At 47.2% G+C, this 22300-nt stretch overlaps 1 protein-coding gene across 2 annotated transcripts in view; it reads left to right on the top strand.

The window, feature by feature from the left end:
* The window catches only part of KIAA2012, an 81518-nt gene that overhangs the window by 50641 nt on the left and 8577 nt on the right, over positions 1-22300 (top strand). Inside the window, exons 14-18 of one of the 2 annotated variants that reach the window (XM_081200398.1) lie at positions 11204-11300; positions 15643-15823; positions 16850-16979; positions 17964-18352; positions 20776-20984. In XM_081200398.1, coding sequence (XP_081056524.1) covers positions 11204-11300; positions 15643-15823; positions 16850-16979; positions 17964-18352; positions 20776-20984 — 1006 coding nt within the window. The remainder of the gene's footprint in view (positions 1-11203; positions 11301-15642; positions 15824-16849; positions 16980-17963; positions 18353-20775; positions 20985-22300) is intronic. The other variant, XM_081200399.1, reaches the window with a different exon arrangement.

Here is a 22300-nt window from a genome sequence, read left to right on the forward strand (position 1 = left end):
GCTACTCACATGACCCGGAAGCTGTACGCCGGCTCCCACGGCCAGTAAAGCGAGCTGAGTGCCGCAACCCCAGAGTCAGTCACGACTGGACCTAATGGTCAGGGGTCCCTTTACCTTTACCTAAGGAAAAGCAGGGCATTCCCGGATCAAATCATGAAACTGGGACGGCTTCTGTAAATTTGGGGCTGTCCCTGGAAAATAGGGACACTTGGAGGGTCTGTCAAAATTGTTATCAAGCTTAACTGTATAGTCAAACTTATTTTGCCTGTTCTTAAGTTAGGCTATAGGTAAAGGTAAATGGACCCCTGACCATTAGGTCCAGTCGTGACCGACTCTGGGGTTGCGGCGCTCATCTCGCTTTATTGGCCAAGGGAGCCGGCATACAGCTTCCAGGTCATGTGGCCAGTATGACTAAGCCTCTTCTGGCGAACCAGAGCAGCACATGGAAACGCCGTTTACCTTCCTGCTGGAGCGGTACCTATTTATCTACTTGCACTTTAATGTGCTTTAGAACTGCTAGGTTGGCAGGAGCAGGGACCGAGCAATGGGAGCTCACCCCATCGCGGGGATTCGAACCGCCGACCTTCTGATCGGCAAGCCCTAGGCTCTGTGGTTTAACCCGCAGCGCCACCCGTGTCCCAAGTTAGGCAATAGAGATATCTAATGTTTTGACCAAAACAGAAACGTTGTTCTACTTCTGCAATATATTGAAGCACGTGGCAAAAGATTAGTAGGATTTTATAATATTATATAATATGAGGCAACACCTTAAAGTATATTGGCGTTGATTTCCAGCGTAATTGGACCGAGACCTCTGTATAATATGCGTCAGGCTATAGCGAAGCAGTGGCAGATTTCTCCTCCTGCGCACTAAAGAAAACAGGGCTGTGGGGGGGGGGGTACCAAGGGAGCTTCTTTCTCTTAATCTGTGATTCTCCGGCATTTGTTAGCTAAACCGCTTAACTCCCCCAGCTCTCCATTGCTCACACCAGGGAAGTTCATAAAGTACACCTTTCCGCACAGCATGGGTTTTATCTTCCAGTTGATTTCTGCTTCTGAACTCTCCGTACACACAGGCGCAGAAATCCTTGTGAGTAAGCCCGTAACAACTCGACAGTTTCAGTTCTGAAAACTCCCTCCAGAGTTGTATCCAAAGAGCTCATTTTATGTTAGCTCTTCTTCCCCCCTTTCCCTTTTCTTCTTCTTTAGGAAGAAGCTCAGCAAAAGAAACAGCGAATCCCACAGATCTTAAACCGGCTTTTCTAGTGCTATTGATGCAGAAGTTTAAAACTCACGCAAGCCCCATAGCTTGCTGTCTTTCTAATGTTGTGGACGACCTTCGCCTGCTCCATTTTGGCCCAAAGGCAACGTAGCTGAGATTGCGTAGACTTTTAACCAGGGCATTTTTTCAGCCAGAACTTGCCAGAACTCAGTTCCGGCATCTCTCACTGAGAGCCAGTGTGGTGTAGTGATTAAGAGTGGTGGACTCGTAATCTGGGGAACCAGGTTCGCGTCTCCGCTCCTCCACATGCAGCTGCTGGGTGACCTTGGGCTAGTCACACTTCTCTGAAGCCTCTCAGCCCCACTCACCTCACAGAGTGTTTGTTGTGGGGGAGGAAGGGAAAGGAGAATGTTAGCCGCTTTGAGATACTTCGGGTAGTGATAAAGCGGGATATCCAAACTCTTCTCTTCTTCTTCTCAGGTGGACGCCATTGCCATTACAAGAGAAGAAGGTTCATGGCAACTCTTTTTCTAGGAAAATAGCTCTGCTTTTAGCCAACCAGGCTGGACCAGAAGTATCTATAGGGAGCTATAGCTCCCCAGTGCTGGCTGCCAACCACAAACTTCCCTGCAAACCACAGAATAGCCTCCTTCCCAAATGGAGGTCTTCTTTCTTAAAAGGGGCGCCGGTGGCGCTGTGGTCTAAACCATTGAGCTGCTTGGGCTTGCCGATCAGAAGGTTGGTGGTTCGAATCCCTGCGACGGAGTGAGCTCCTGTTGCTTTGTCCCAGCGCCTGCCAACCAAGCAGTTCGAAAGCACACCAGTGCAAGTAGATAAATAGGTACCGCTGTGGCAGGAAGGTAAACGGCGTTTCTGTGCACTCTGGTTTCCATCACAGTGTTCTGTTGCGCCAGAAGTGGTTTAGTCCTGCTGGCCACATGACCCAGAAAGCTGTCTGCAGACAAACACCAGCTCCCTTGGCCTGAAAGCGAGATGCATGCTGCAACCCCACAGTCGCCTTTGACTGGACTTAACCGCCCAGGGGTCTTTTACCTTTACCTTTTTACCTTCTTTCTTAAAGCCACAGACAGGCTTCTGCCTTTTGACACACTATTTCCAAAACAGAGAATGTGTGAAAATCGACTTAGCTTTTCTGAAAAAGCTTTTCTGAAAAAAAAACACTAACATGATAGATGAAACCTAACGCATCTCGGTTCAACTCTTCCTTAAAACAGTGACAATCTGCGTGTTGCGAGGTTGTACTTTGGGTGCAAATTGAGTTTCAGACCAATGTAATAAGTTGCCCCCACTCCCAGCCACAAAAAAAACAGAACTGTAGCTAGCTATGATTTGGTACTTAGTGGGTGGGCAAAACAGGTCCCCCCCATGCTGAGAAGATGTGTGAGGAGAAGTGTGAAGGAAAGCCAAGGATCAGGATGTTATAAAGGGGCCAACTTCCTTGCTTTGATTTACGAGGGCCTCATCTCCAACTTCCCTGGGGATAATCAGTAGCAGAGACGCATTTGTTTATGGGCAGCACATGCATGGCACAGATGATGGAATATTATCTTTTACAGGATGTGGGATGAATGTGAGCGATACAATTACTTGCACTTTGGACACTGAGTAGACAGCAGCTTGAGCTGCTCTCAGGACTTCAGTTTGATCTTATTTGTAGCCATTCATAGAAGGCTTTGGTGCTAGGGTGTGTGACGTCTCAAGGCTAATTGTTAAACTACAATCCCGCTCTGACTGTTGCTTTTTTCAGGCAGGATTCAGTCACATATTGGCAAATACCAGACAACCCAATTTTACACACACACCCGCCCCATTCTGATTTGCTTGCACAAAGCTTGCTTGCAGGTAGACCTGGTCTTCAGAAGCTTCTAAACTGCCGCTATATAGGAGGAAATCAGTCATATCCCATCAAATTCAGGTGGTGCAGTTATAGTCAATGTTCCTAGGGGAGGAGGAGTCTTGCACAACAAACATGCTTCTCTGAAAGATCAGACTTTTTGCAATAAGGAAAGTGGCAGGGAAATGGACTGGATAGTGTGGGATGATACTTGATGTTGTCTACCCTGAAAACAAGTCAAAATGAATGTTCATTAAGTCATCGTCGTAATCTAGCCTCCTTGCATACCAAATCAGGACAGATGCTCAATAAACAGATCATCTGGAAGCACCCCTCTTTAGCATGAGATGTATTCTCCTCCACACTTCTGCCAGGAATGTAGGAAACTGGTAGGGAAGGCAGGACATGGTTACTTCCCAACACCAAAACTGGCACAAGGCGTACCTGCATCTCCCCATTTTCCTACATTGCCAGACCAGCATGGCATGAGAAACAGCCATGTAAAAGTATGGCATTTGCAAACTGAACCTCCCTCAGTTTGTGTTTCAGTTGCGCAGCTTTGGAATAACTGTCTCAGACATTATCGCCTGAACAGGACATAAGGTAAAGGTAAAGGGACCCCTGACCATTAGGTCCAGTCGTGACCGACTCTGGGGTTGCGGCGCTCATCTCACTTTACTGGCCGAGGAAGCCGGCGTACACCTTCCGGGTCATGTGGCCAGCATGACTAAGCCGCTTCTGGCGAATAATAATAATAATAATAATAATAATAATAATAATAATAATAATTTATTATTTATACCCCGCCCATCTGGCTGGGTTTCCCCAGCCACTCTGGGCGGCTTCCAAAAGAATATTAAAATACTGTGATACATCAAACATTAAAAGCTTCCCTAAACAGGGCTGCCTTCAGATGTCCTCTAAAAGTCTGGTAGTTGTTGTTCTCTTTGACATCTGGTGGGAGGGCGTTCCACAGGGAGGGCGCCACTACTGAGAAGGCCCTCTGCCTGGTTCCCTGTAATTTGGCTTCTCGCAGTGAGGGAACCGCCAGAAGGCCCTCGGTGCTGGACCTCAGTGTCCAGGTAGAACGATGGGGGTGGAGACGCTCCTTCAGGTATACTGGACTGAGGCCGTTTAGGGCTTTAAAGGTCAGCACCAACACTTTGAATTGTGCTCGGAAACGTACTGGGAGCCAATGTAGGTCTTTCAAGACCGGTGTTATATGGTCTCGGCGGCCACCCCCAGTCACCAGTCTGGCTGCTGCATTCTGGATTAGTTGCAGTTTCCGGGTCACCTTCAAAGGTAGCCCCACGTAGAGCACTTTGCAGTAGTCCAAGCGGGAGATAACCAGAGCATGCACCACTCTGGCGAGGCAGTCCGCGGGCAGATAGGGTCTCAGCCTACGTACCAGATGGAGCTGGTACACAGCTGCCCTGGACACGGATTTAACCTGTGCCTCCATGGACAGCTGTGAGTCCAAAATGACTCCCAGGCTGCACACCTGGTCCTTCAGGGGCACAGTTACCCCATTCAGGACCAGGGAATCCTCCATACCTGCCCACCTCCTGTCCCCCAGAAACAGTACTTCTGTCTTGTCAGGATTCAATCTCAATCTGTTAGCCGCCATCCATCCTCCAACCGCCTCCAAACACTCACACAGGACCGTCACCGCCTTCACTGGTTCTGATTTGAAAGAGAGGTAGAGCTGGGTATCATCTGCATACTGATGAACACCCAGCCCAAACCCCCTGATGATCTCTCCCAGCGGCTGCATGTAGATGTTGAAAAGCATGGGGGAGAGGACAGAACCCTGAGGCACCCCACAAGTGAGAGCCCAGGGGTCTGAACACTCATCCCCCACCACCACTTTCTGAACACGGCCCAGGAGGAAGGAGCAGAACCACTGTATGACAGTTCCCCCAGCTCCCAGCCCCTCAAGACGGTCCAGAAGGATGTTATGGTAGATGGTATCAAACGCCGCTGAGAGATCCAGCAGAACTAGGAAACAGCTCTCACCTTCGTCCCTAGCCCGCCGGAGATCATCAACCAGTGCGACCAAGGCAGTTTCAGTCCCGTGCACGAACCAGAGCAGCGCACGGAAACGCCGTTTACCTTCCTGCCAGAGCGGTACCTACCATATTTATCTACTTGCACTTTGACGTGCTTTCAAACTGCTAGGTTGGCAGGAGCAGGGACTGAGCAATGGGAGCTCACCCTGTCGCAGGGATTCGAACCGCCAACCTTCTGATTGGCAAGTCCTAGGCTCTGTGGTTTAACCCACAGCGCCACCCGTGTCCCTAGTGCCAGTTTTACGTATAAGCTAAACAAGCTATAGCTTAGGGTCCCACTCTCTTGGCCCCCCCCAAAAAAATTCACTATTAATATACTTCTTCTTAATTGTATTTCAGTTCAACAATTACTTTGATAAAATACATATTTTGTTAGCTCCATAAATTACCATATAGCATATATTCAACACAAAAAACAGGGACAATTTGTTGTTGACAAAGGACAGCTGGATATAGAAAGGCCCCCATTACCTTCAGTAGCTTAGGGCCTCATCAAACCTAAATACGCCCCTGGCACAGTCCCACAACCTCGTCTCCCATTCCCATTCTCAAGTTTCTTCACCGCCACCCTTGCTCCTTTGCTTCTATCCAGGGCATTCCTGCAATATCTGGGCAGACAGCAAAGCAATGATGATACCCAACTTTACCTCTCTTTCAAATCAGAAGCAGTGAAGGCGGTGAAGGTCCTGTGTGAGTGTCTGGAGGCTGTTGGAGGATGGATGGTGGCTAACAGATTGAGGTTTAATCCTGACAAGATAGAAGTGCTGTTTTGGGGGGACAGGAGGCAGGCAGGTGTGGAGGACACCCTGGTCCTGAAGGACCAGGTGTACAGCCTGGGAGTCACTTTGGACTCACAGCTGTCCATGGAGGCACAGGTCAATTCTGTGTCCAGGGCAGCTGTTTACCAGCTCCATCTGGTACCCTACCTGCCCATGTCTCGCCAGAGTGGTGCATGCTTTAGTTATCTCTGGCTTGGACTACTGCAATGCGCTCTTTGTAAGGCTACTTTTGAAGGTGACCCAGAAACTACAACTAATCCAGAATGTGGCAGCTAGACTGGTGACTGGGAGTGGCCACCAAGACCACATAACACCAGTCTTGAAAGATCCACATTGGCTCCCAATACATTTCCGAGCACAATTCAAAGTGTTGGTGCTGATCTTTAAAGCCTGAAGGAGCGTGTCCACCCCCATCGTTCTGCCTGGACGCTGAGGTCCAGCGCCAAGGGCCTTCTGGCGGTTCTCTCACTGCAAGAAGCCAAGTTACAGGGAACCAGGCAGAGGGCCTTCTCGGTAGTGGCACCCGCCCTGTGCAATGCCCACCCACCAGATGTCAAAGAGAAGAACAACTACCAGACTTTTAGAAGACACCTGCAGGGCAACCCTGTTCAGGGAAGCTTTTAATGTTTAACAGACCACTATATTATAATATTTTGTTGGAAGCCGCCCAGAGTGGCTGGGGAAACCCAGCCAGATGGGTGGGATAAAAATAAATTATTATTATTATTATTATTATTATTATTATTATTATTATTATTATTAAATCCTTCTTGGCCACGTACCCAACGGCAAGGTGGTCTTCAGGTTACAATGCCCAGTTGTGCAAACCTAGGAAGCTGTCACGTTCTGATTCAGGTCATTAGTTTAGTATTTGGTCTGCACCGAATAAGCTGTGGGTTAAACCACAGAGCCTAGGACTTGCTGATCAGAAGGTCGGCGGTTTGAATCCCTGCGACGGGGTGAGCTCCCATTGCTCAGTCCCTGCTCCTGCCAACCTAGCAGTTCAAAAGTACATCAAAGTGCAAGTAGTAAACAAGTACCGCTCCGGCAGGAAGGTAAACGGCGTTTCCGTGCACTGCTCTGGTTCGCCAGAGGCAGCTTAGTCATGCTGGCCACATGACCCGGAAGCTGTACGCCGGCTCCCTCGGTCAGTAAAGCGAGATGAGCGCCCCAACCCCAGAGTCGGTTACGACTGAACCTAGTGGTCAGGGGTCCCTTTACCTTTACCTAACTCCAGAGCACCATTGTCTTTAAGGCCAATAATATAAATGACATGTATATGTCACTTAAAAGTATTTCCTCACCAACCCAGCCAACACCTGCCGATCCCTAAACAGTGTGTTGTTTTCCTTGGCACTTGCTTGTCTTTGGAAGAGCTGTTTGTTTTTACAAATAATAATGATGATCTCTTTGAAGACCACACGCACCTAGGAGGTATGAAAGGGAGAAGCTGCAATCTTGTGCACCAAGGGGTGGGGAACTAGACCTGCCCACCTGTCAACCTCCAGATGTCGCAATGGCATCAGGTGACCTGTTTTGATGTACAGTGGTACCTCAGGTTACATACGCTTCAGGTTACAGACTCCGCTCACCCAGAAATAGCGCTTCAGGTTAAGAACTTTGCTTCAGGATGAGAACAGAAATCGGCGGCAGCAGGAGGCCCCATTAACTAAAGTGGTGCTTCAGGTTAAGAACAGTTTCAGGTTAAGTACGGACCTCCGGAACGAATTAAGTACTTAACCCAAGGTACCACTGTACTGCTTTGTGCATGCTGGCCAAGTGGTTTGCTGGGTGCCTTTGCAGGTGCTACCAGCAGTTGGCTGATGGTGCCTGCAAGCCCTCTTTTGGCCCAGCCTGCCCCAGACCATATATCTATAACTTATTTAGGGGTCTATAGGGTGTTAGGGGTGGGGCAGTAGCTCTGATGGGAGACACGTTGTGCTCCTTCTGGGGTGGTTTGTCCACCTTTGCCCTGCATTAAGCTCTCACCTGTGGTCCTAGAAGCTGAGAATGGCCACACACCAGGAAACACCATCAGCTGGTCAGCTAAACCAAGTGATGGTAGCCAATGGGTATCAAACCTTCACAGAAGCTCCAAGCGTCCCTGTGTCCCCGGGACAGACCCAGGTTTACAGAAGCAAGTTTCTGATTTGATCCCAGAATGTCTCGCTGTTCCTTCGGATGTCCTTATGTTCACTGGATAAAGGTTGGAGAATATGCCTTCAGTGAGTTAGGGACGTCTCCTGCATGCAAAGACGGGCTCTGGCAGACTGAGTGGACGAGACCAAGCGTTAGGAAGGCTGTTTCTTTTTTTGTATACCGTATTTTTTGCACCATAACACTCACTTTTTTCCTCCTAGAAAGTAAGGGGAAATGTCTGTGCGTGTTATGGAGGAAATGCCTACGGGTGGCATGCCTACGGATTTTCCTCCTCTAAAAACTATGTGCGTGCTATGGTGGGGTGCGTGTTATAGAGCGAAAAATACGGTATATAAATTTTTATTAGTTTTTTGTAACATACAATTTTCAACAGTAGTTAAACATATTTTTACATCGTATTCAATTGTTTTGACTTCCATCAGTCCTGTCTGAAAATTTTCCAATCTAATCTCTTAGTATACATTTCTTATTTTCCCTGTTACATTTAAAACTCATAACCAATATCTCGCAGCGCAATTCTATACATGTCTACTCAGTTTCCCCCAAATAACTGGAATGGAAGAGCAGGGAAGCTCCAGCTTGGGGGCCTGATCCATTTCAGACAATGCTCACCAGCCATATAGGTAAAGGTAAAGGGACCCCTGACCATTAGGTCCAGTCATGACCGACTCTGGGGTTGCGGCGCTCATCTCGCTTTACTGGCCGAGGGAGCCGGCGTACAGCTTCCAGGTCATGTGGCCAGTATGACTGGCGAACCAGAGCAGCGCACGGAAACGCCGTTTACCTTCCCGCCAGAGTGGTACCTATTTATCTACTTGCACTTTGATGTGCTTTCGAACTGCTAGGTTGGCAAAAGCAGGGGCCGAGCAATGGGAGCTCACCCCGTCGTGGGGATTCGAACCGCCGACCTTCTGATCAGGAAGTCCTAAGCTCTGTGGTTTAACCCACAGCGCCACCCACATCCCTTCTCCGGGTATATAGGGCGGTATATAAATTCAGTAAATAATGATGGTGATGATGATGGGTTGTGATGTGCAGAACTCCCATATGTACTTTTGCATAGCTTTTTCTGCATGTGGTACTTGGTGGATGGGGGGAAAGAAGGGACCAGTAAGAAACAGATGGCCTGGAAATATCATTCTTGGTGTTTGCTTAAATCTAAAAGAAAAGCCAGCATAAATCAGAGTGGTGGTACTTGGCTCTTAGCACTGCTGTGGGATTTTCTTGCAAATTTTTGGAGCAAGTGCCCCCTCTATCGGCATCACAACATCCTCTGAAACCAGGTTTTCTAATCTGATTGAAGCTGGTTTGTAGGGGAAGTATTTACCAAGAAACTACAGGAACAATATGGACTACGGCTAATGCCATGTGAATATATTTTTTTAAAAGTTGTGCATCATTGTTTCTCAATTTGATCCTTTTGTATGTATTGTGGTATTTTATGCATTGTGACTGGCAGTTGCGTGCTGAGGTCCCCAAAACACCCTTAACCCCAATAACTCACACATCACACATAATTTTTGTTTAAGGTTTTTGGCATAATTTTGGCCACAACTTTATCAGCATACAAATTGTGAGTGGTTGCTTAGGCATTGGTTACGACTAGCTGCCCCCCCCCCCCCCGCCTTGGGGACAGCACTGGCTCCTGGATTCCAGTGGAAGCCAGTGTGGAGGAACAAGATCAGGGATAGGCGGAGCTGCGACACAGACCCTCCGCTTCTCCCCGCATGCTCCTAGGGGCTTACACGGCCCAAACCCGATTCCAGGGGTTTGGACGAAAGGATGGTAAGCCCCTGAATTCCTTTAACGGAATTCCCGTGCAGCAACCTCATTGGAGGGGCAGGCACAGCCAATCCATATTCCTCCACCAACCAATTTAAACCAATGCCTAACCGCCAACCTTACAAGTTGTGACGATTTGCTAAGTAGTAGGCAAAACCCAAAAGGCACACACTAATCAGCCAATTGGGAAAATTCCTACCAGGCCCCCGCACCAATGGGGACAACCCCATGACAGGCAAAGCAAGGTCAAGGCGCAAGCCCAACAAGGGAGGGCGGGCGGGAGATCCGATGTCCACAGCGAAAGAGAAAGTAGCCTGCTGTGGACCCTGCTTAAATAACCTCTGATCCCACCCCTCAAATTGCAACATCAAATTTGCCCCAGCAACAGCAACTCCTGCCAAAAGTAGGCCCCTTAAACCAATCCGCCTAATTATTACAGGGTGCTTTGTCCGACCCATCCGCAACACGTGCTCTCCTTTAGTGAGAACACGCTTTATTTATATGGAACGTAGTTTAGTAATCATTTGTCGCAATTGTTAAGAGTAAATTTCTGTTTATTATTTGCTGGTGTTTTGAGAGTTAATTTTATTGTGTACTATAATGTTCTAATAGATAATTGAATATGACTTTATTTGATATAAGTCGTTCCGTTCTAAAGTTATGTTTCATTACGACTTTTTGTATTGCATCAGATTATTATATGGTGTGTGTTCTTTGTTGTATATTTTCTTGCTGCAGACTGCCTTGTGTATCATAATATAGAAAGGCATTATGCAAATTAAGAGTGAAAGGAAATGTGGCTTCGGAAACCAGCAGTGGGAGCACATTGGAAGCACAGCAAACCACAATGCAAACATGTTGTTGTTGTTGTTTAGTCGTTTAGTCATGTCCGACTCTTCATGACCCCATGTTTCATGAGATGAACAAAATTCTAGGAAACAAATGGTAACATTTCACATACATTTTGGATTACAAACACATCAAACCCGAAAGTGTGTGTCCTTGTTTTGCAACCTTTTTTTTGGATTACAACCCATTATTTTGATTTTTATTTTTTTTGATTATGAACTAATTTATTTTGGAGGCCCCATTGGCAAAAGTGTGCTTTGGGTTACAACCTGTTTTGGTTTACAAACGGACCTCCAGAACGGATTATGGTTGTAAACCAAGGTACCACTGTATTTGCAAAAATAATAATACGACAATGGAGCTTTATCACCCCCTGGTGGCTGAACAGACATTGACCGTCGTCTATATATTCTGCTTTGTATGTTGCCAAGGCCTGTTCTACCTTAACTTGTAACATACATTTTTTTTTGCTCTGTCCCCACTGCAGATACAGAAAAACAACTGGACAATTTGCCCCAGCCAGCTAGCCCCTCACACCTGGAACCACACATTGCCCATCCCACCAGGATTTCTGCATCAGATAGGTAAGTATATGAAATGGGACGGCCGCTAGCGTTTCCAAGGGCTGAGTCTCTCATGGAATTCTACTAAATATTGATCCAGAGCAGAACTCCAACGTATAGTTAGCAGAGTAAAAACTTAAACACGTTGCGGGATTCCCCCCCAAAATAGACCAGAGGCAATTGCATTTCATCCAGCAGAGCTTTACTGCTACTGAAGGCACGTGAGCGTAATGGTCACAAATCCAATACAGTGGTACCTCGGGTTACAAACGCTTCAGGTTACAGACACTTCAGGTTACAGACTCCACTAACTCAGAAATAGTACCTCAGGTTAAGAACTTTGCTTCAGGATGAGGACAGAAATCATGTGGTGGCGGCGCGGCAGCAGCAGGAGGCCCCATTGGCTATGGTGGTGCTTCAGGTTAAGAACAGTTTCAGGTTAAGAATGGACCTCCGGAACGAATTAAGTTCTTAACCCAAGGTACCACTGTACATTCAGGACAGGCGCTGTCCATAAGAAATCCAAGTGCAGCAGACTTAACAGTAACATAATAAGTCTAAATCTTAACATTATACAGTGGTACCTCGGGTTAAGTACTTTAAAAAGTGAAGTAAAAAAAGAATGGGAGTGCCTAAATGAATACCTCAAAAGTCAAGGTTCGAGGGCAGAAATCTGGCTGAGTCTGGAATAACCTTGTGAAGTGAAAGGATATGAAAGAAGGATTTACATCTAGATGTTAGGATAGATATGATAAAGAAAACAGGAAAACAGGAAGACACAATGAGAGATAAAGGAGGTGCTGTGGGATTGGTGGAAGTCAATGTCTTGTTGTTGTTTTAGTGTTTATAATATTAACTTGTAAGATATGGATTTGGGTTTTTTTGTTTTGTTTTTGTTGTGTGTTTTTTAGTTTTGGAATGTTGATTTTTGTGTGTTGTGTATTGTTATTTTTTGATATCTTTCGTGTTGTTGTTGTTGTTGTGTGGAAAATACGAATAAAATTCATTTTCAAAAAAAGAATGGGTCATAAGAGGAATACGTCGCCTAAATTACAAACATTTCCTTCTGAATAAGTTTGTAGCCTTCCTTGATTGTAACAAAGCTCAGTTTTCTGTTGAACGAGACAGTAGCCAAGTGGGGTCAACCTTTTGTATCTTACTTGGACGGGTTCATTAGTAAAATAAGACCTGTGTTATGGCATCGTCTTGGCCCAAAGCAAGGGTGACAAGTAAATCTTGAATTCTAGTAAACCTCCAGGCAAAAGAGATGGATCTCTTATGTATTCTGGACCCAAGCTGCTGTAATCTCTCTATTTCCCAAATAGCACCTGGATTCTGGAAGGCTATAGAAAGGCAGCGTGGATGCTAGGACCATGATGGGGTTGGGGATGCTTCACAATGGGCAACTGTCAGGGAAACAGAGTGCACCATGAGGCTTTTGAGATGCTGAGATGAAAGGGGCATCCTTCTTATTATTAACCATGGAGAAAAGTCTTGGGACTGCCATTAAAGGCACAGGAGAATATTATTTCCTTTTTGCAGTAGTGAGGAGGACAAGAAAAGAAAGGCAGCTCTGCCCATTACAATTACATGAGTTGTGCCTCGTGGGGTTTCATAGCTTGCAAGCAAATAAAAACAAACTTAATGTGGGCTGTTTCGGGGGCAGCAGGTTGTTGTTGTTGTTTAGTCGTTTAGTCGTGTCCGACTCTTCGTGACCCCATGGACCAGAGCACGCCAGGCACTCCTGTCTTCCACTGCCTCCCGCAATTTGGTCAAACTCATGCTGGTAACTTCGAGAACACTGTCCAACCACCTCGTCCTCTGCCATCCCCTTCTCCTTGCGCCCTCCATCTTCCTCAACATCAGGGTCTTTTCCAGGGAGTCTTCTCTTCTCATGAGGTGGCCAAAGTATTGGAGCCTCAGCTTCAGGATCTGTCCTTCCAGTGAGCACTCAGGGCTGATTTCCCTAAGAATGGAGAGGTTTGATCTTCTTGCAGTCCATGGGACTCTCAAGAGTCTCCTCCAGCACCATAATTCAAAAGCATCAATTCGTCGGCAACCAGCCTTCTTTATGGTCCAGCTCTCACTTCCATACATCACTACTGCGAAAACCATAGCTTTAACTATACGGACCTTTGTTGGCAAGGTGATGTCTCTGCTTTTTAAGATGCTGTCTAGGTTTGTCAATGCTTTTCTCCCAAGAAGCAGGCGTCTTTTAATTTCATGACTTCTGTCACCATCTGCAGTGATCATGGAGCCCAAGAAAGTAAAATCTCTCACTGCCTCCATTTCTTCCCCTTCTATTTGCCAGGAAGTGATGGGACCAGTGGCCATGATCTTCGTTTTTTTGATGTTGAGCTTCAGACCATATTTTGCGCTCTCCTCTTTCACCCTCAATAAAAGGTTCTTTAATTCCTCCTCACTTTCTGCCATCAAGGTTGTGTCATCTGCATATCTGAGGTTGTTGATATTTCTTCCGGAGATCTTAATTCCAGCTTGGGATTCATCCAGCCCAGCCTTTCGCATGATGAATTCTGCATATAAGTTAAATAAGCAGGCTGACAATATACAGCCTGGTCGTACTCCTTTCCCAAATTTTGAACCAATCAGTTATTCCATATCCGGTTCTAATTGTAGCTTCTTGTCCCACATAGAGATTTCTCAGGAGACAGATGAGGTGATCAGGCACTCCCATTTCTTTAAGAACATGCCATAGTTTGCTGTGGTCGACACAGTCAAATGCTTTTGTGTAGTCAATGAAGCAGAAGTAGATGTTTTTCTGGAATTCTCTAGCTTTCTCCATAATCCAGCGCATGTTTGCAATTTGGTCTCTGGTTCCTCTGCCCCTTCGAAATCCAGCTTGCACTTCTGGGAGTTCTCGGTCCACACACTGCTTAAGCCTGCCTTGTAGAATTTTAAGCCTAACCTTGCTAGCGTGTGAAATGAGCGCAATTGGGCGGGAGTTGGAGCATTCTTTGGCACTGCCCTTCTTTGGGATTGGGATGTAGACTGATCTTCTCCAATCCTCTGGCCACTGCTGAGTTTTCCAAACTTGCTGCATATTGAATGTAGCACCTTAACAGCATCATCGTTTAAAGTTTTAAGTAGTTCAGCTGGAATACCATCACTTCCACTGGCCTTGTTATTAGCAGTGCTTTCTAAGGCCCATTTGACTTCACTCTCCAGGATGTCTGGCTCAAGGTCAGCAACCACACTACCTGGGGTATACGAGGCATCCATTTCTTTCTGGTATAATTCCTCTGTGTATTCTTGCCACCTCTTCTTGATGTCTTCTTCTTCTGCTTCTGTTAGGTCCTTTCCACTTTTGTCCTTTATTATGGTAATCTTTGTACGAAATGTTCCTTTCATATCTCCAATTTTCTTGAACAGATCTCTGGTTTTTCCCATTCTGTTGTTTTCCTCTGTTTCTTTGCATTGCTCGTTTAAGAAGGCCCTCTTGTCTCTCCTTGCTATTTTTTGGAAATCTGCATTCAATTTCCTGTATCTTTCGCTGTCTCCCTCGCACTTTGCAGGTAGGTAAAGGTAAAGGGGCCCCTGACCATTAGGTCCAGTCGTGGCCGACTCTGGGGTTGCGGCGCTCATCTCGCTTTATTGGCCAAGGAAGCCGGCGTACAGCTTCCGGGTCATGTGGCCAGCATGACTAAGCCGCTTCTGGTGAACCAGAGCAGCGCACGGAAACGCCGTTTACCTTCCCGCCGGAGCGGTACCTATTTATCTACTTGCACTTTGACGTGCTTTCAAACTGCTAGGTTGGCAGGAGCAGGGACCGAGCAATGGGAGCTCACCCTGTTGCAGGGATTCGAACTGCCGACCTTCTGATAGGCAAGTCCTAGGCTCTGTGGTTTAACCCACAGTGCTACCCGCGTCCCTTGCAGGTAGGTAGGTAGCATCTAAAGTTTCCATTTTCTTATTGCAGTTTCTTCTTTCCATAGGAAAAGATCCCCTGCTTACCAAGCATTCATCCTGACTTGCTTGCACGAAGCTCACACGATTCCTGCTTTTCATTGAGCATTTGTTCTGATTTGTTGGTGGGGAGGGGATACGGCAGTGAGCCACTCATCCTGATTTGCTTGCATAGAGGTTATATACATCATCCCATAACTGGCTTGTTTATTCCACTTTTTATTGCATTTCCCCCACTTCAAAAAGTCTTTCTGATAAAAGCGGATTTGTCATGAGCGGGACAGAGTGCTTTAACCCACTTTAATTCCTCAAACCTACGGTACATTTCTGGAATCCCTTCCGCAAAGTGCTCACCATCTGTAGAGGGACCTCTGACAATGTGTCTGTTAACTTTCCATGTGTTTCTCCCATCTGATTATTTCATACTGCTTTTTCAAAGGGAGGAGGTCTCTGATTTGGCCAGCACCAACATGGAGATTCTTGACCGCAGTGCCGAAATTGAGAAGGGCGCAAGAATGGGCACCCATTCATCTGAAAAAGATCTTGTAGAAGAAGATGATGACGAAAAAACGTTGCCAGAGAAAACCAGAACGCCAACTAAGGCCACTGATCCCAAAGCAGTGAGTGTTAACCACTGTGGAAAAATCTTTATGCAAACTGATCTGGGTCCACAGGGCAAAGTGAGATGGACATTTTAGGGTACCACTAAAGGGAAGCAAATGGTTGATTATTTTGCTCATTATTATATTTACTACTGTAATGGGAGGGTGTTGGTTTTCTGCCTCAGAATCCGAAGCATCTTAGACCACCTCTTAAGGCAGGGATAGCAAGCCCTGCAGATGTTAGGTAAAGGTAAAGGGACCCCTGACCATTAGGTCCAGTGGTGACCGACTCTGGGGTTGCGCGCTCATCTCGCTCTATAGGCCAAGGGAGCCAGCGTTTATCCGCAGACAGCTTCCGGGTCATGTGGCCAGCATGACTAAGCCGCTTCTGGCAAATCAGAGCAGCGCACGGAAACACCGTTTACCTTCCTGCTGGAGCGGTACCTGTTTATCTACTTGCACTTTGACGTACTTTCAAACTGCTAGGTTGGCAGGAGCAGGGACCGAGCAACGGGAGCTCACCCCGTCGCGGGGATTCGAACCGCCAACCTTCTGACCGGCAAATCCTAGGCTCTGTGGTTTAACCCACAGCACCACCTGCGTCCCTATGGCAACAAATTCTATCATCACTGACCATTGGGCCATGCTGCTGGGGCAGATGGGAGATGAAGTCCAACAAGATTGTGGGGGCACAGGCTCCCCGTCCCTATTTTGTGGGGGGAGGAGAAGCAAATAGAGTGCCTGTGAGGGCTGGGTTGATATATTGCCCAAAACCGCATTGAAATCCATATTGTGATACCGGTTTCATAATTTTTGACCTAGCAATGTATCACAAATCATGGTGTGTGCCCTTTTCATGGAAGACCATCTTAATTGGCTATGAGTGATGGCCAAAGAAGAAAACAAAAGAAGAACTCTTAACAATCAAATTTTAAAATTTCCACCCAAACAAAAATGTGCTATGCTAACCTGTATTTGGTTAAGCACTAAATTTCTGTCTTTTATCCCACCCTGTACTCTACACCCTTTTCCTTTCTTTACTAGCAGGCTGCAGGTGTTGTTGAGGACAAAGCGAAGACAGGGCAGAAGAAACCTGAATCGATGAGAACTGGAACTGTATTGAAAGTGCAGAAGAAGACGCTCAAGAAAGATAAACAGACAGATTTTGTTGTAGGTAAAGGAAAAGGCCATTTAAAAACTGGATGTTGTTCCTGTGTGAGGGATTCAGCCAGGGGTCAGCAAACTTTTCCAGCAGGGGGCCAATCCACTGTCCCTCAGACCATGTGGGGGGGGCGGACTATTTTTTTTATTTAAAAAATGAACAAATTCCTATGACCCACAAATAACCCAGAGATGCATTTTAAATAAAAGCACACATTCTACTCATGTAAATACACACTGATTCACTCTCTAGTGAGGAAGCCTCACGGAAAACAGTGGGACTTACTTCTGGCTGTTTGCATTTCTTAGTTCTTATGTACTGAGTTGAATAGGATTCAGAATGCAGCAGTCTGATTGGTCCTAAAACAATACGATCCAGAATGCAGCAGTTTGATTGGTCCTAGAACAATACAATCCAGAATGCAGCAGTCTGATTAGTCCACAGGAGCCACCCAGTCCAGCTCCAGGTGGAAGTGAATCCGCAACTTGATTGGCCTACAGGTGAATCCCGGAATTAGCCAATCACGTGGGACCCATTGTATAAATAATGTATATAAAGCAGCTATTGTGGGGGAACTTCCATTCCTCCTCACCACTATGAGTTGAATAAAGAGCATAAAATCCACTCTCGACTCCGAGTATATTTCACAAACATTCTTTGGAACCTGAACATCTGATGTGGCTTACGCGGCTTCTGATTGGCTGCAGGAGCTTCTTGCAGCCAATCAGAAGCCACGCTTTGGTTTCTGAACGTTTTGGAAGTCGAACGGATTTTTCAAAAACGCTAGGGCCAAACTATATATTATACAAATACAGTCATACCGGATTCCGTTCGACTTCCAAGGTACGACTGTATTTGTATAACACATAGTTTGGCCAGGGCATTAAAAAAAAATATTTGGCATGCCCAGAAAACCTTGTGCAATAATTTCACGAGATAATCTCAGCCACAGCTCCTGTGTCATTGTTGTATGTGTGTGTATTTGTCTCTTTGCAGGGAAACCAAAACAGAAGAAGGCTGTTGGGAAAACAGTTCCTTATTCCAAAGAGAAGTCGGCAGGTGTCAAAAGATCAGAGGCTGCCGTGGACCCAAACCATGATGAAGAAAAAGGGGATGTTGCTGTTGAAATAGAGCAGATCAGTTCTCTTCTAGAAGGAGAAGGAGGAGACGAAGAGGAAAAGGGAGGCTTTTCGGATCAGAGCCCTCCTCCTTCCAGCCCTCTCAGGGAAGAACCCCTCTTGCCACTTGAAAAAGGTGAAGAACCTTCTGCTGAAGATCTTCTCCATCCTTCTGGACCTCATGCCGTTCCTGCTGATGAGACGGCTGCTGTTGCCCCTGCAGATGGCTCCCAGACTGACACAGCTCTGAGCAGTGACCCTCCAGAGGTAAACAACGTCATTTTCCTGAAGAGCTGCTTTCTAGGTTCATTCTTGAACCATTTAGGAAGGGAGGTGTCAGACCCACGCAACCAAGGAGGCCCATGCAGCCAGGCCAACACACAAGTTCTTGCCACTTGTAAGCTTTCTCGCAGCTGTGCGAGAGGTGCTCTTGGATAAGAATCACCCATGCGGCTGGATCTAAAAAGCTAGGAATGCAAGTTATACCTGAGGACCAACAACACGTTGCATTAAATGCATGCAAGTGCTTCCAATGTGGATGTAAAGGTAAAGGTAAAGGGACCCCTGACCATTAGGTCTAGTCGCGGATGACTCTGGGGTTGCAGCGCTCATCTCGCTTTATTGGCCGAGGGAACTGGCGTACAGCTTCTGGGTCATGTAGCCAGCATGACTAAGCTGCTTCTGGCGAACCAGAGCAGCGCACGGAAACGCCATTTACCTTCCTGCCGGAGCGGTACCTATTTATCTGCTTGCACTGGTGTGCTTTCGAACTGCTAGGTTGGCAGGAGCAGGGACCGAGCAACGGGAGCTCACCCCGTCGTGGGGATTTGAACCGCCGAGTCCAAGGCTCTGTGGTTTAGATGTAGGTGATTCTTAAAGCTGATACTTGAAAGGGTGGTGATTTTCACTGGGACCACAATGTGTGTGGGGGGAGGTTTAGCTCTTCCCTCCCCAGTTGCAATTCCTATCCAAATCCCACCCCCATCCCTTGCAGGGCAATTCCCTTAAGATGAAAGTTGCTGCCCTGAAGCTGTTTTTATAAGAATAATTTCCACCGGTGAGCAGGAGTACGCTGAGGACTGTGGCTGGAAGGGCAATGTGCCTTCCCTCCAGACATTATAAATCTCCCTTTCGGTATTACTTTTTTTAAAAACCCACTGGCCAAGGTTGCTATGCATTTATTGGAATGTGTTCAGTTAGGCCTCGAGGAATCTTCTGCCCCACGTCGGACTCCAGGAACGCAAGGGGTTTTTTTTTTTTCAATATTCACAGGATGCCGTTCACATCAAAATGCCCACCCCTTCACAATTTAATCTAGATTTACTGTTTCCATGTTTTCATTTCTGGTTTGGGTCTGGGTTGGTTTTTTTACATATCAGTTTTCCTGCAGAAATGATAGATCCCGATTAAAGGGAATATGGGGTGGGAATATGGGATGGCATTCGGATGCAGACCACGCAATGTGCGCTGAGTTCACCATAAACTGCTGTGTGGAAGCATCCTGAGTCACAGCAAAGGCAAACTCCACATGGTTAACGGTGTCAAAAGAGCCCTTCTGGATCGGGCCCAAGGCCCATTTCGTTCAGCATCCTGTTCTGCTAGTATAGCCTTCTTAGACTTTACCAACTGGTGGGGTCTGCGTTGCTCCCGGGAGGGAGAAAGGAAGTCAAATGACACCGAGGTTGATTCAGAGAAAGAGTTTATTCTGCTCTCCGGATAGCAGAAGGCACTTGCGTGGTCAGTTCACAGCAAGTCCAAAGAGAAAGAAATTTCATGCAGTATATATAGAGTACATATAGAGGAGGGAGAAAGGTTGTTTTCTGCTGCTCCAGAGAAGCGGACACGGAGCAATGGATCCAAACTACAAGAAAGAAGATTCCACCTAAACGTTAGGAAGAACTTCCTGACAGTAACAGCTGTTTGACAGTGGAATTTGCTGCCAAGGAGTGTGGTGGAGTCTCCTTCTTTGGAGGTCTTTAAGCAGAGGCTTGACAACCATATGTCAGGAGTGCTCTGATGGTGTTTCCTGCTTGGCAGGGGGTTGGACTCGATGGCCCTTGTGGTCTCTTCCAACTCTATGATTCTATGATTCTATATATCCCTCCAGGCACCCTCTCCCCCCTTCCCCAGGAATCCAGCCACGTCAGCTTATACACGCAGGTTGACACCACAGATGTTCCTGCTCCAGTACTCTTAACCATAAAAGGGTGTTCCTCTTCCTGTACCCTTGACCATATAAGGGTATTCCTGTTCTGGCACTCTTACCTTGGGGTAAGAAGGTCACCAACTCTCCTGGCACTGTTCCCAGACTAGGTCTGTGTGTCAGAGTGTGGTCAGGATGTAAGATAAGATCCAGACGTGCCATCCCTGCTCCACTGGAACAGCCAATGCCATCCATTGCTGTCACGGATTGATAAGGGAGAGGGCTTTGAGCACTTGTTTATACAGCTAGCTTTCTGTTTATACATTGACTCAAGCTCAAGCTTCCTGAGCTTGAAAAGCTCAAGTTAATGCATTTTAGAAATGCTCCCTTGGAGAAGGAAAATGGGGGTTTGGGGTCAGTTTCAAACTCACTGCACAGAAACCCATTCCTTCACTAGTGGCCAACCAGATACCTCCAGGGAAACCCTTGAGCAGAATCTAAGCACAACAGCACACTCTCTCCCCTCCCCCCCCTTTTGCGCTCCCAGCCACTGGACCCGCCTCGGAACAAGCAGGAGGAGAAACTCTCGCGAGAGCAAATGATAGCCGAGAGGGCAGAGAAGAGGCGGCTTGCGGTGGAGAGAAAACGGAGGGAGCAGGAGGAGCGGAAGCGGAAGGAGCAGGAAGAGCAGGAGCGCATGGAGAGGATGAAAGAAGAAATGGAACAGGAGCAGCAGAAGAGGATGGCAGAGATGCGGTTAGTGAGGGAGGGGGAAGATGCCCACCATCGGGGGTAGAAGAATGAGCATGAAACACACACACCCCTCTCCAAATGTAGCAGGGCCAACTCGCCTGCAGCGTGTCCTCAGCGTCCTACAAAACTCCCTGCATCTCTTCCAACACGCAGCCTCCCTCCCTGCATTTCCTCCAACACGCAGCCTCCCTCCTTGCATTTCCTCCAACACCCAGCCTCCCTCCCTGCATTTCCTCCAACACCCAGCCTCCCTCACTTCATTTCCTCCAACACCCAGCCTCCCTCCCTGCATTTCCTCCAACACCCAGCCTCCCTCCCTGCATTTCCTCCAACACCCAGCCTCCCTCCCTGCATTTCCTCCAACACCCAGCCTCCCTCCCTGCATTTCCTCCAACACCCAGCCTCCCTCCCTGCATTTCTTCCAACACCCAGCCTCCCTCCCTGCATTTCCTCCAACACCCAGCCTCCCTCCCTGCATTTCCTCCAACACCCAGCCTCCCTCCCTGCATTTCCTCCAACACTCAGCCTCCCTCCCTGCATTTCCTCCAACACCCAGCCTCCCTCCCTGCATTTCCTCCAACACCCAGCCTCCCTCCCTGCATTTCCTCCAACACTCAGCCTCCCTCCCTGCATTTCCTCCAACACCCAGCCTCCCTCCCTGCATTTCCTCCCCCAGCCTCCCTCCCTGCATTTCTTCCAACACCCAGCCTCCCTCCCTGCATTTCCTCCCCCAGCCTCCCTCCCTGCCTTTCTTCCAACACCCAGCCTCCCTCCCTGCATCCATTCCTTCAGATACGTAGATATTCTTTATTGTTTTATAGATGCACATCAGCACACAAAAATTTACATTTTTAAACTCCATTGCCTCCCCACCCCCGGAGTTTGCATTCTTACAGTCAAAAGTGATGTTGCCAATTCAAACCTTCATTCAAACTTGTCCAATTTGCCTTTGCATCAGAATGTGGTACTAACGGTCCTAGTGTAGGCCGTTCAGAGTTACATCCCAAACCCGAAGCAAATGAGAGCCGACATTTGCAAAACCGAACTTGTAAATATTAAGGGTGTTTCAGGATTCCTGGCAGATTCCCATGGTAGACCAGCAAATGATTCCTAGACTTGTATCCCCTTTATTTAGGCTGAGTCTACACTAATATGTAAAAAGGCTATTTTAAAAAGTTAAATAACTCTCAGTGCCATTTCCCATTGCCGATGGATTGCTGCTCTGCGGTGCCCTCTGGTGTCACTTTTTTAGAACCCATTTTTTAACGTTATGACAGACCAGTGTAGATTCCGCCCTATAGCAGTGATGGCCAAACTAG

This window comes from Podarcis bocagei (genome assembly GCF_964188305.1).
Source record: "Podarcis bocagei genome assembly, chromosome: 1".
NCBI lineage: Eukaryota > Metazoa > Chordata > Lepidosauria > Squamata > Lacertidae > Podarcis > Podarcis bocagei.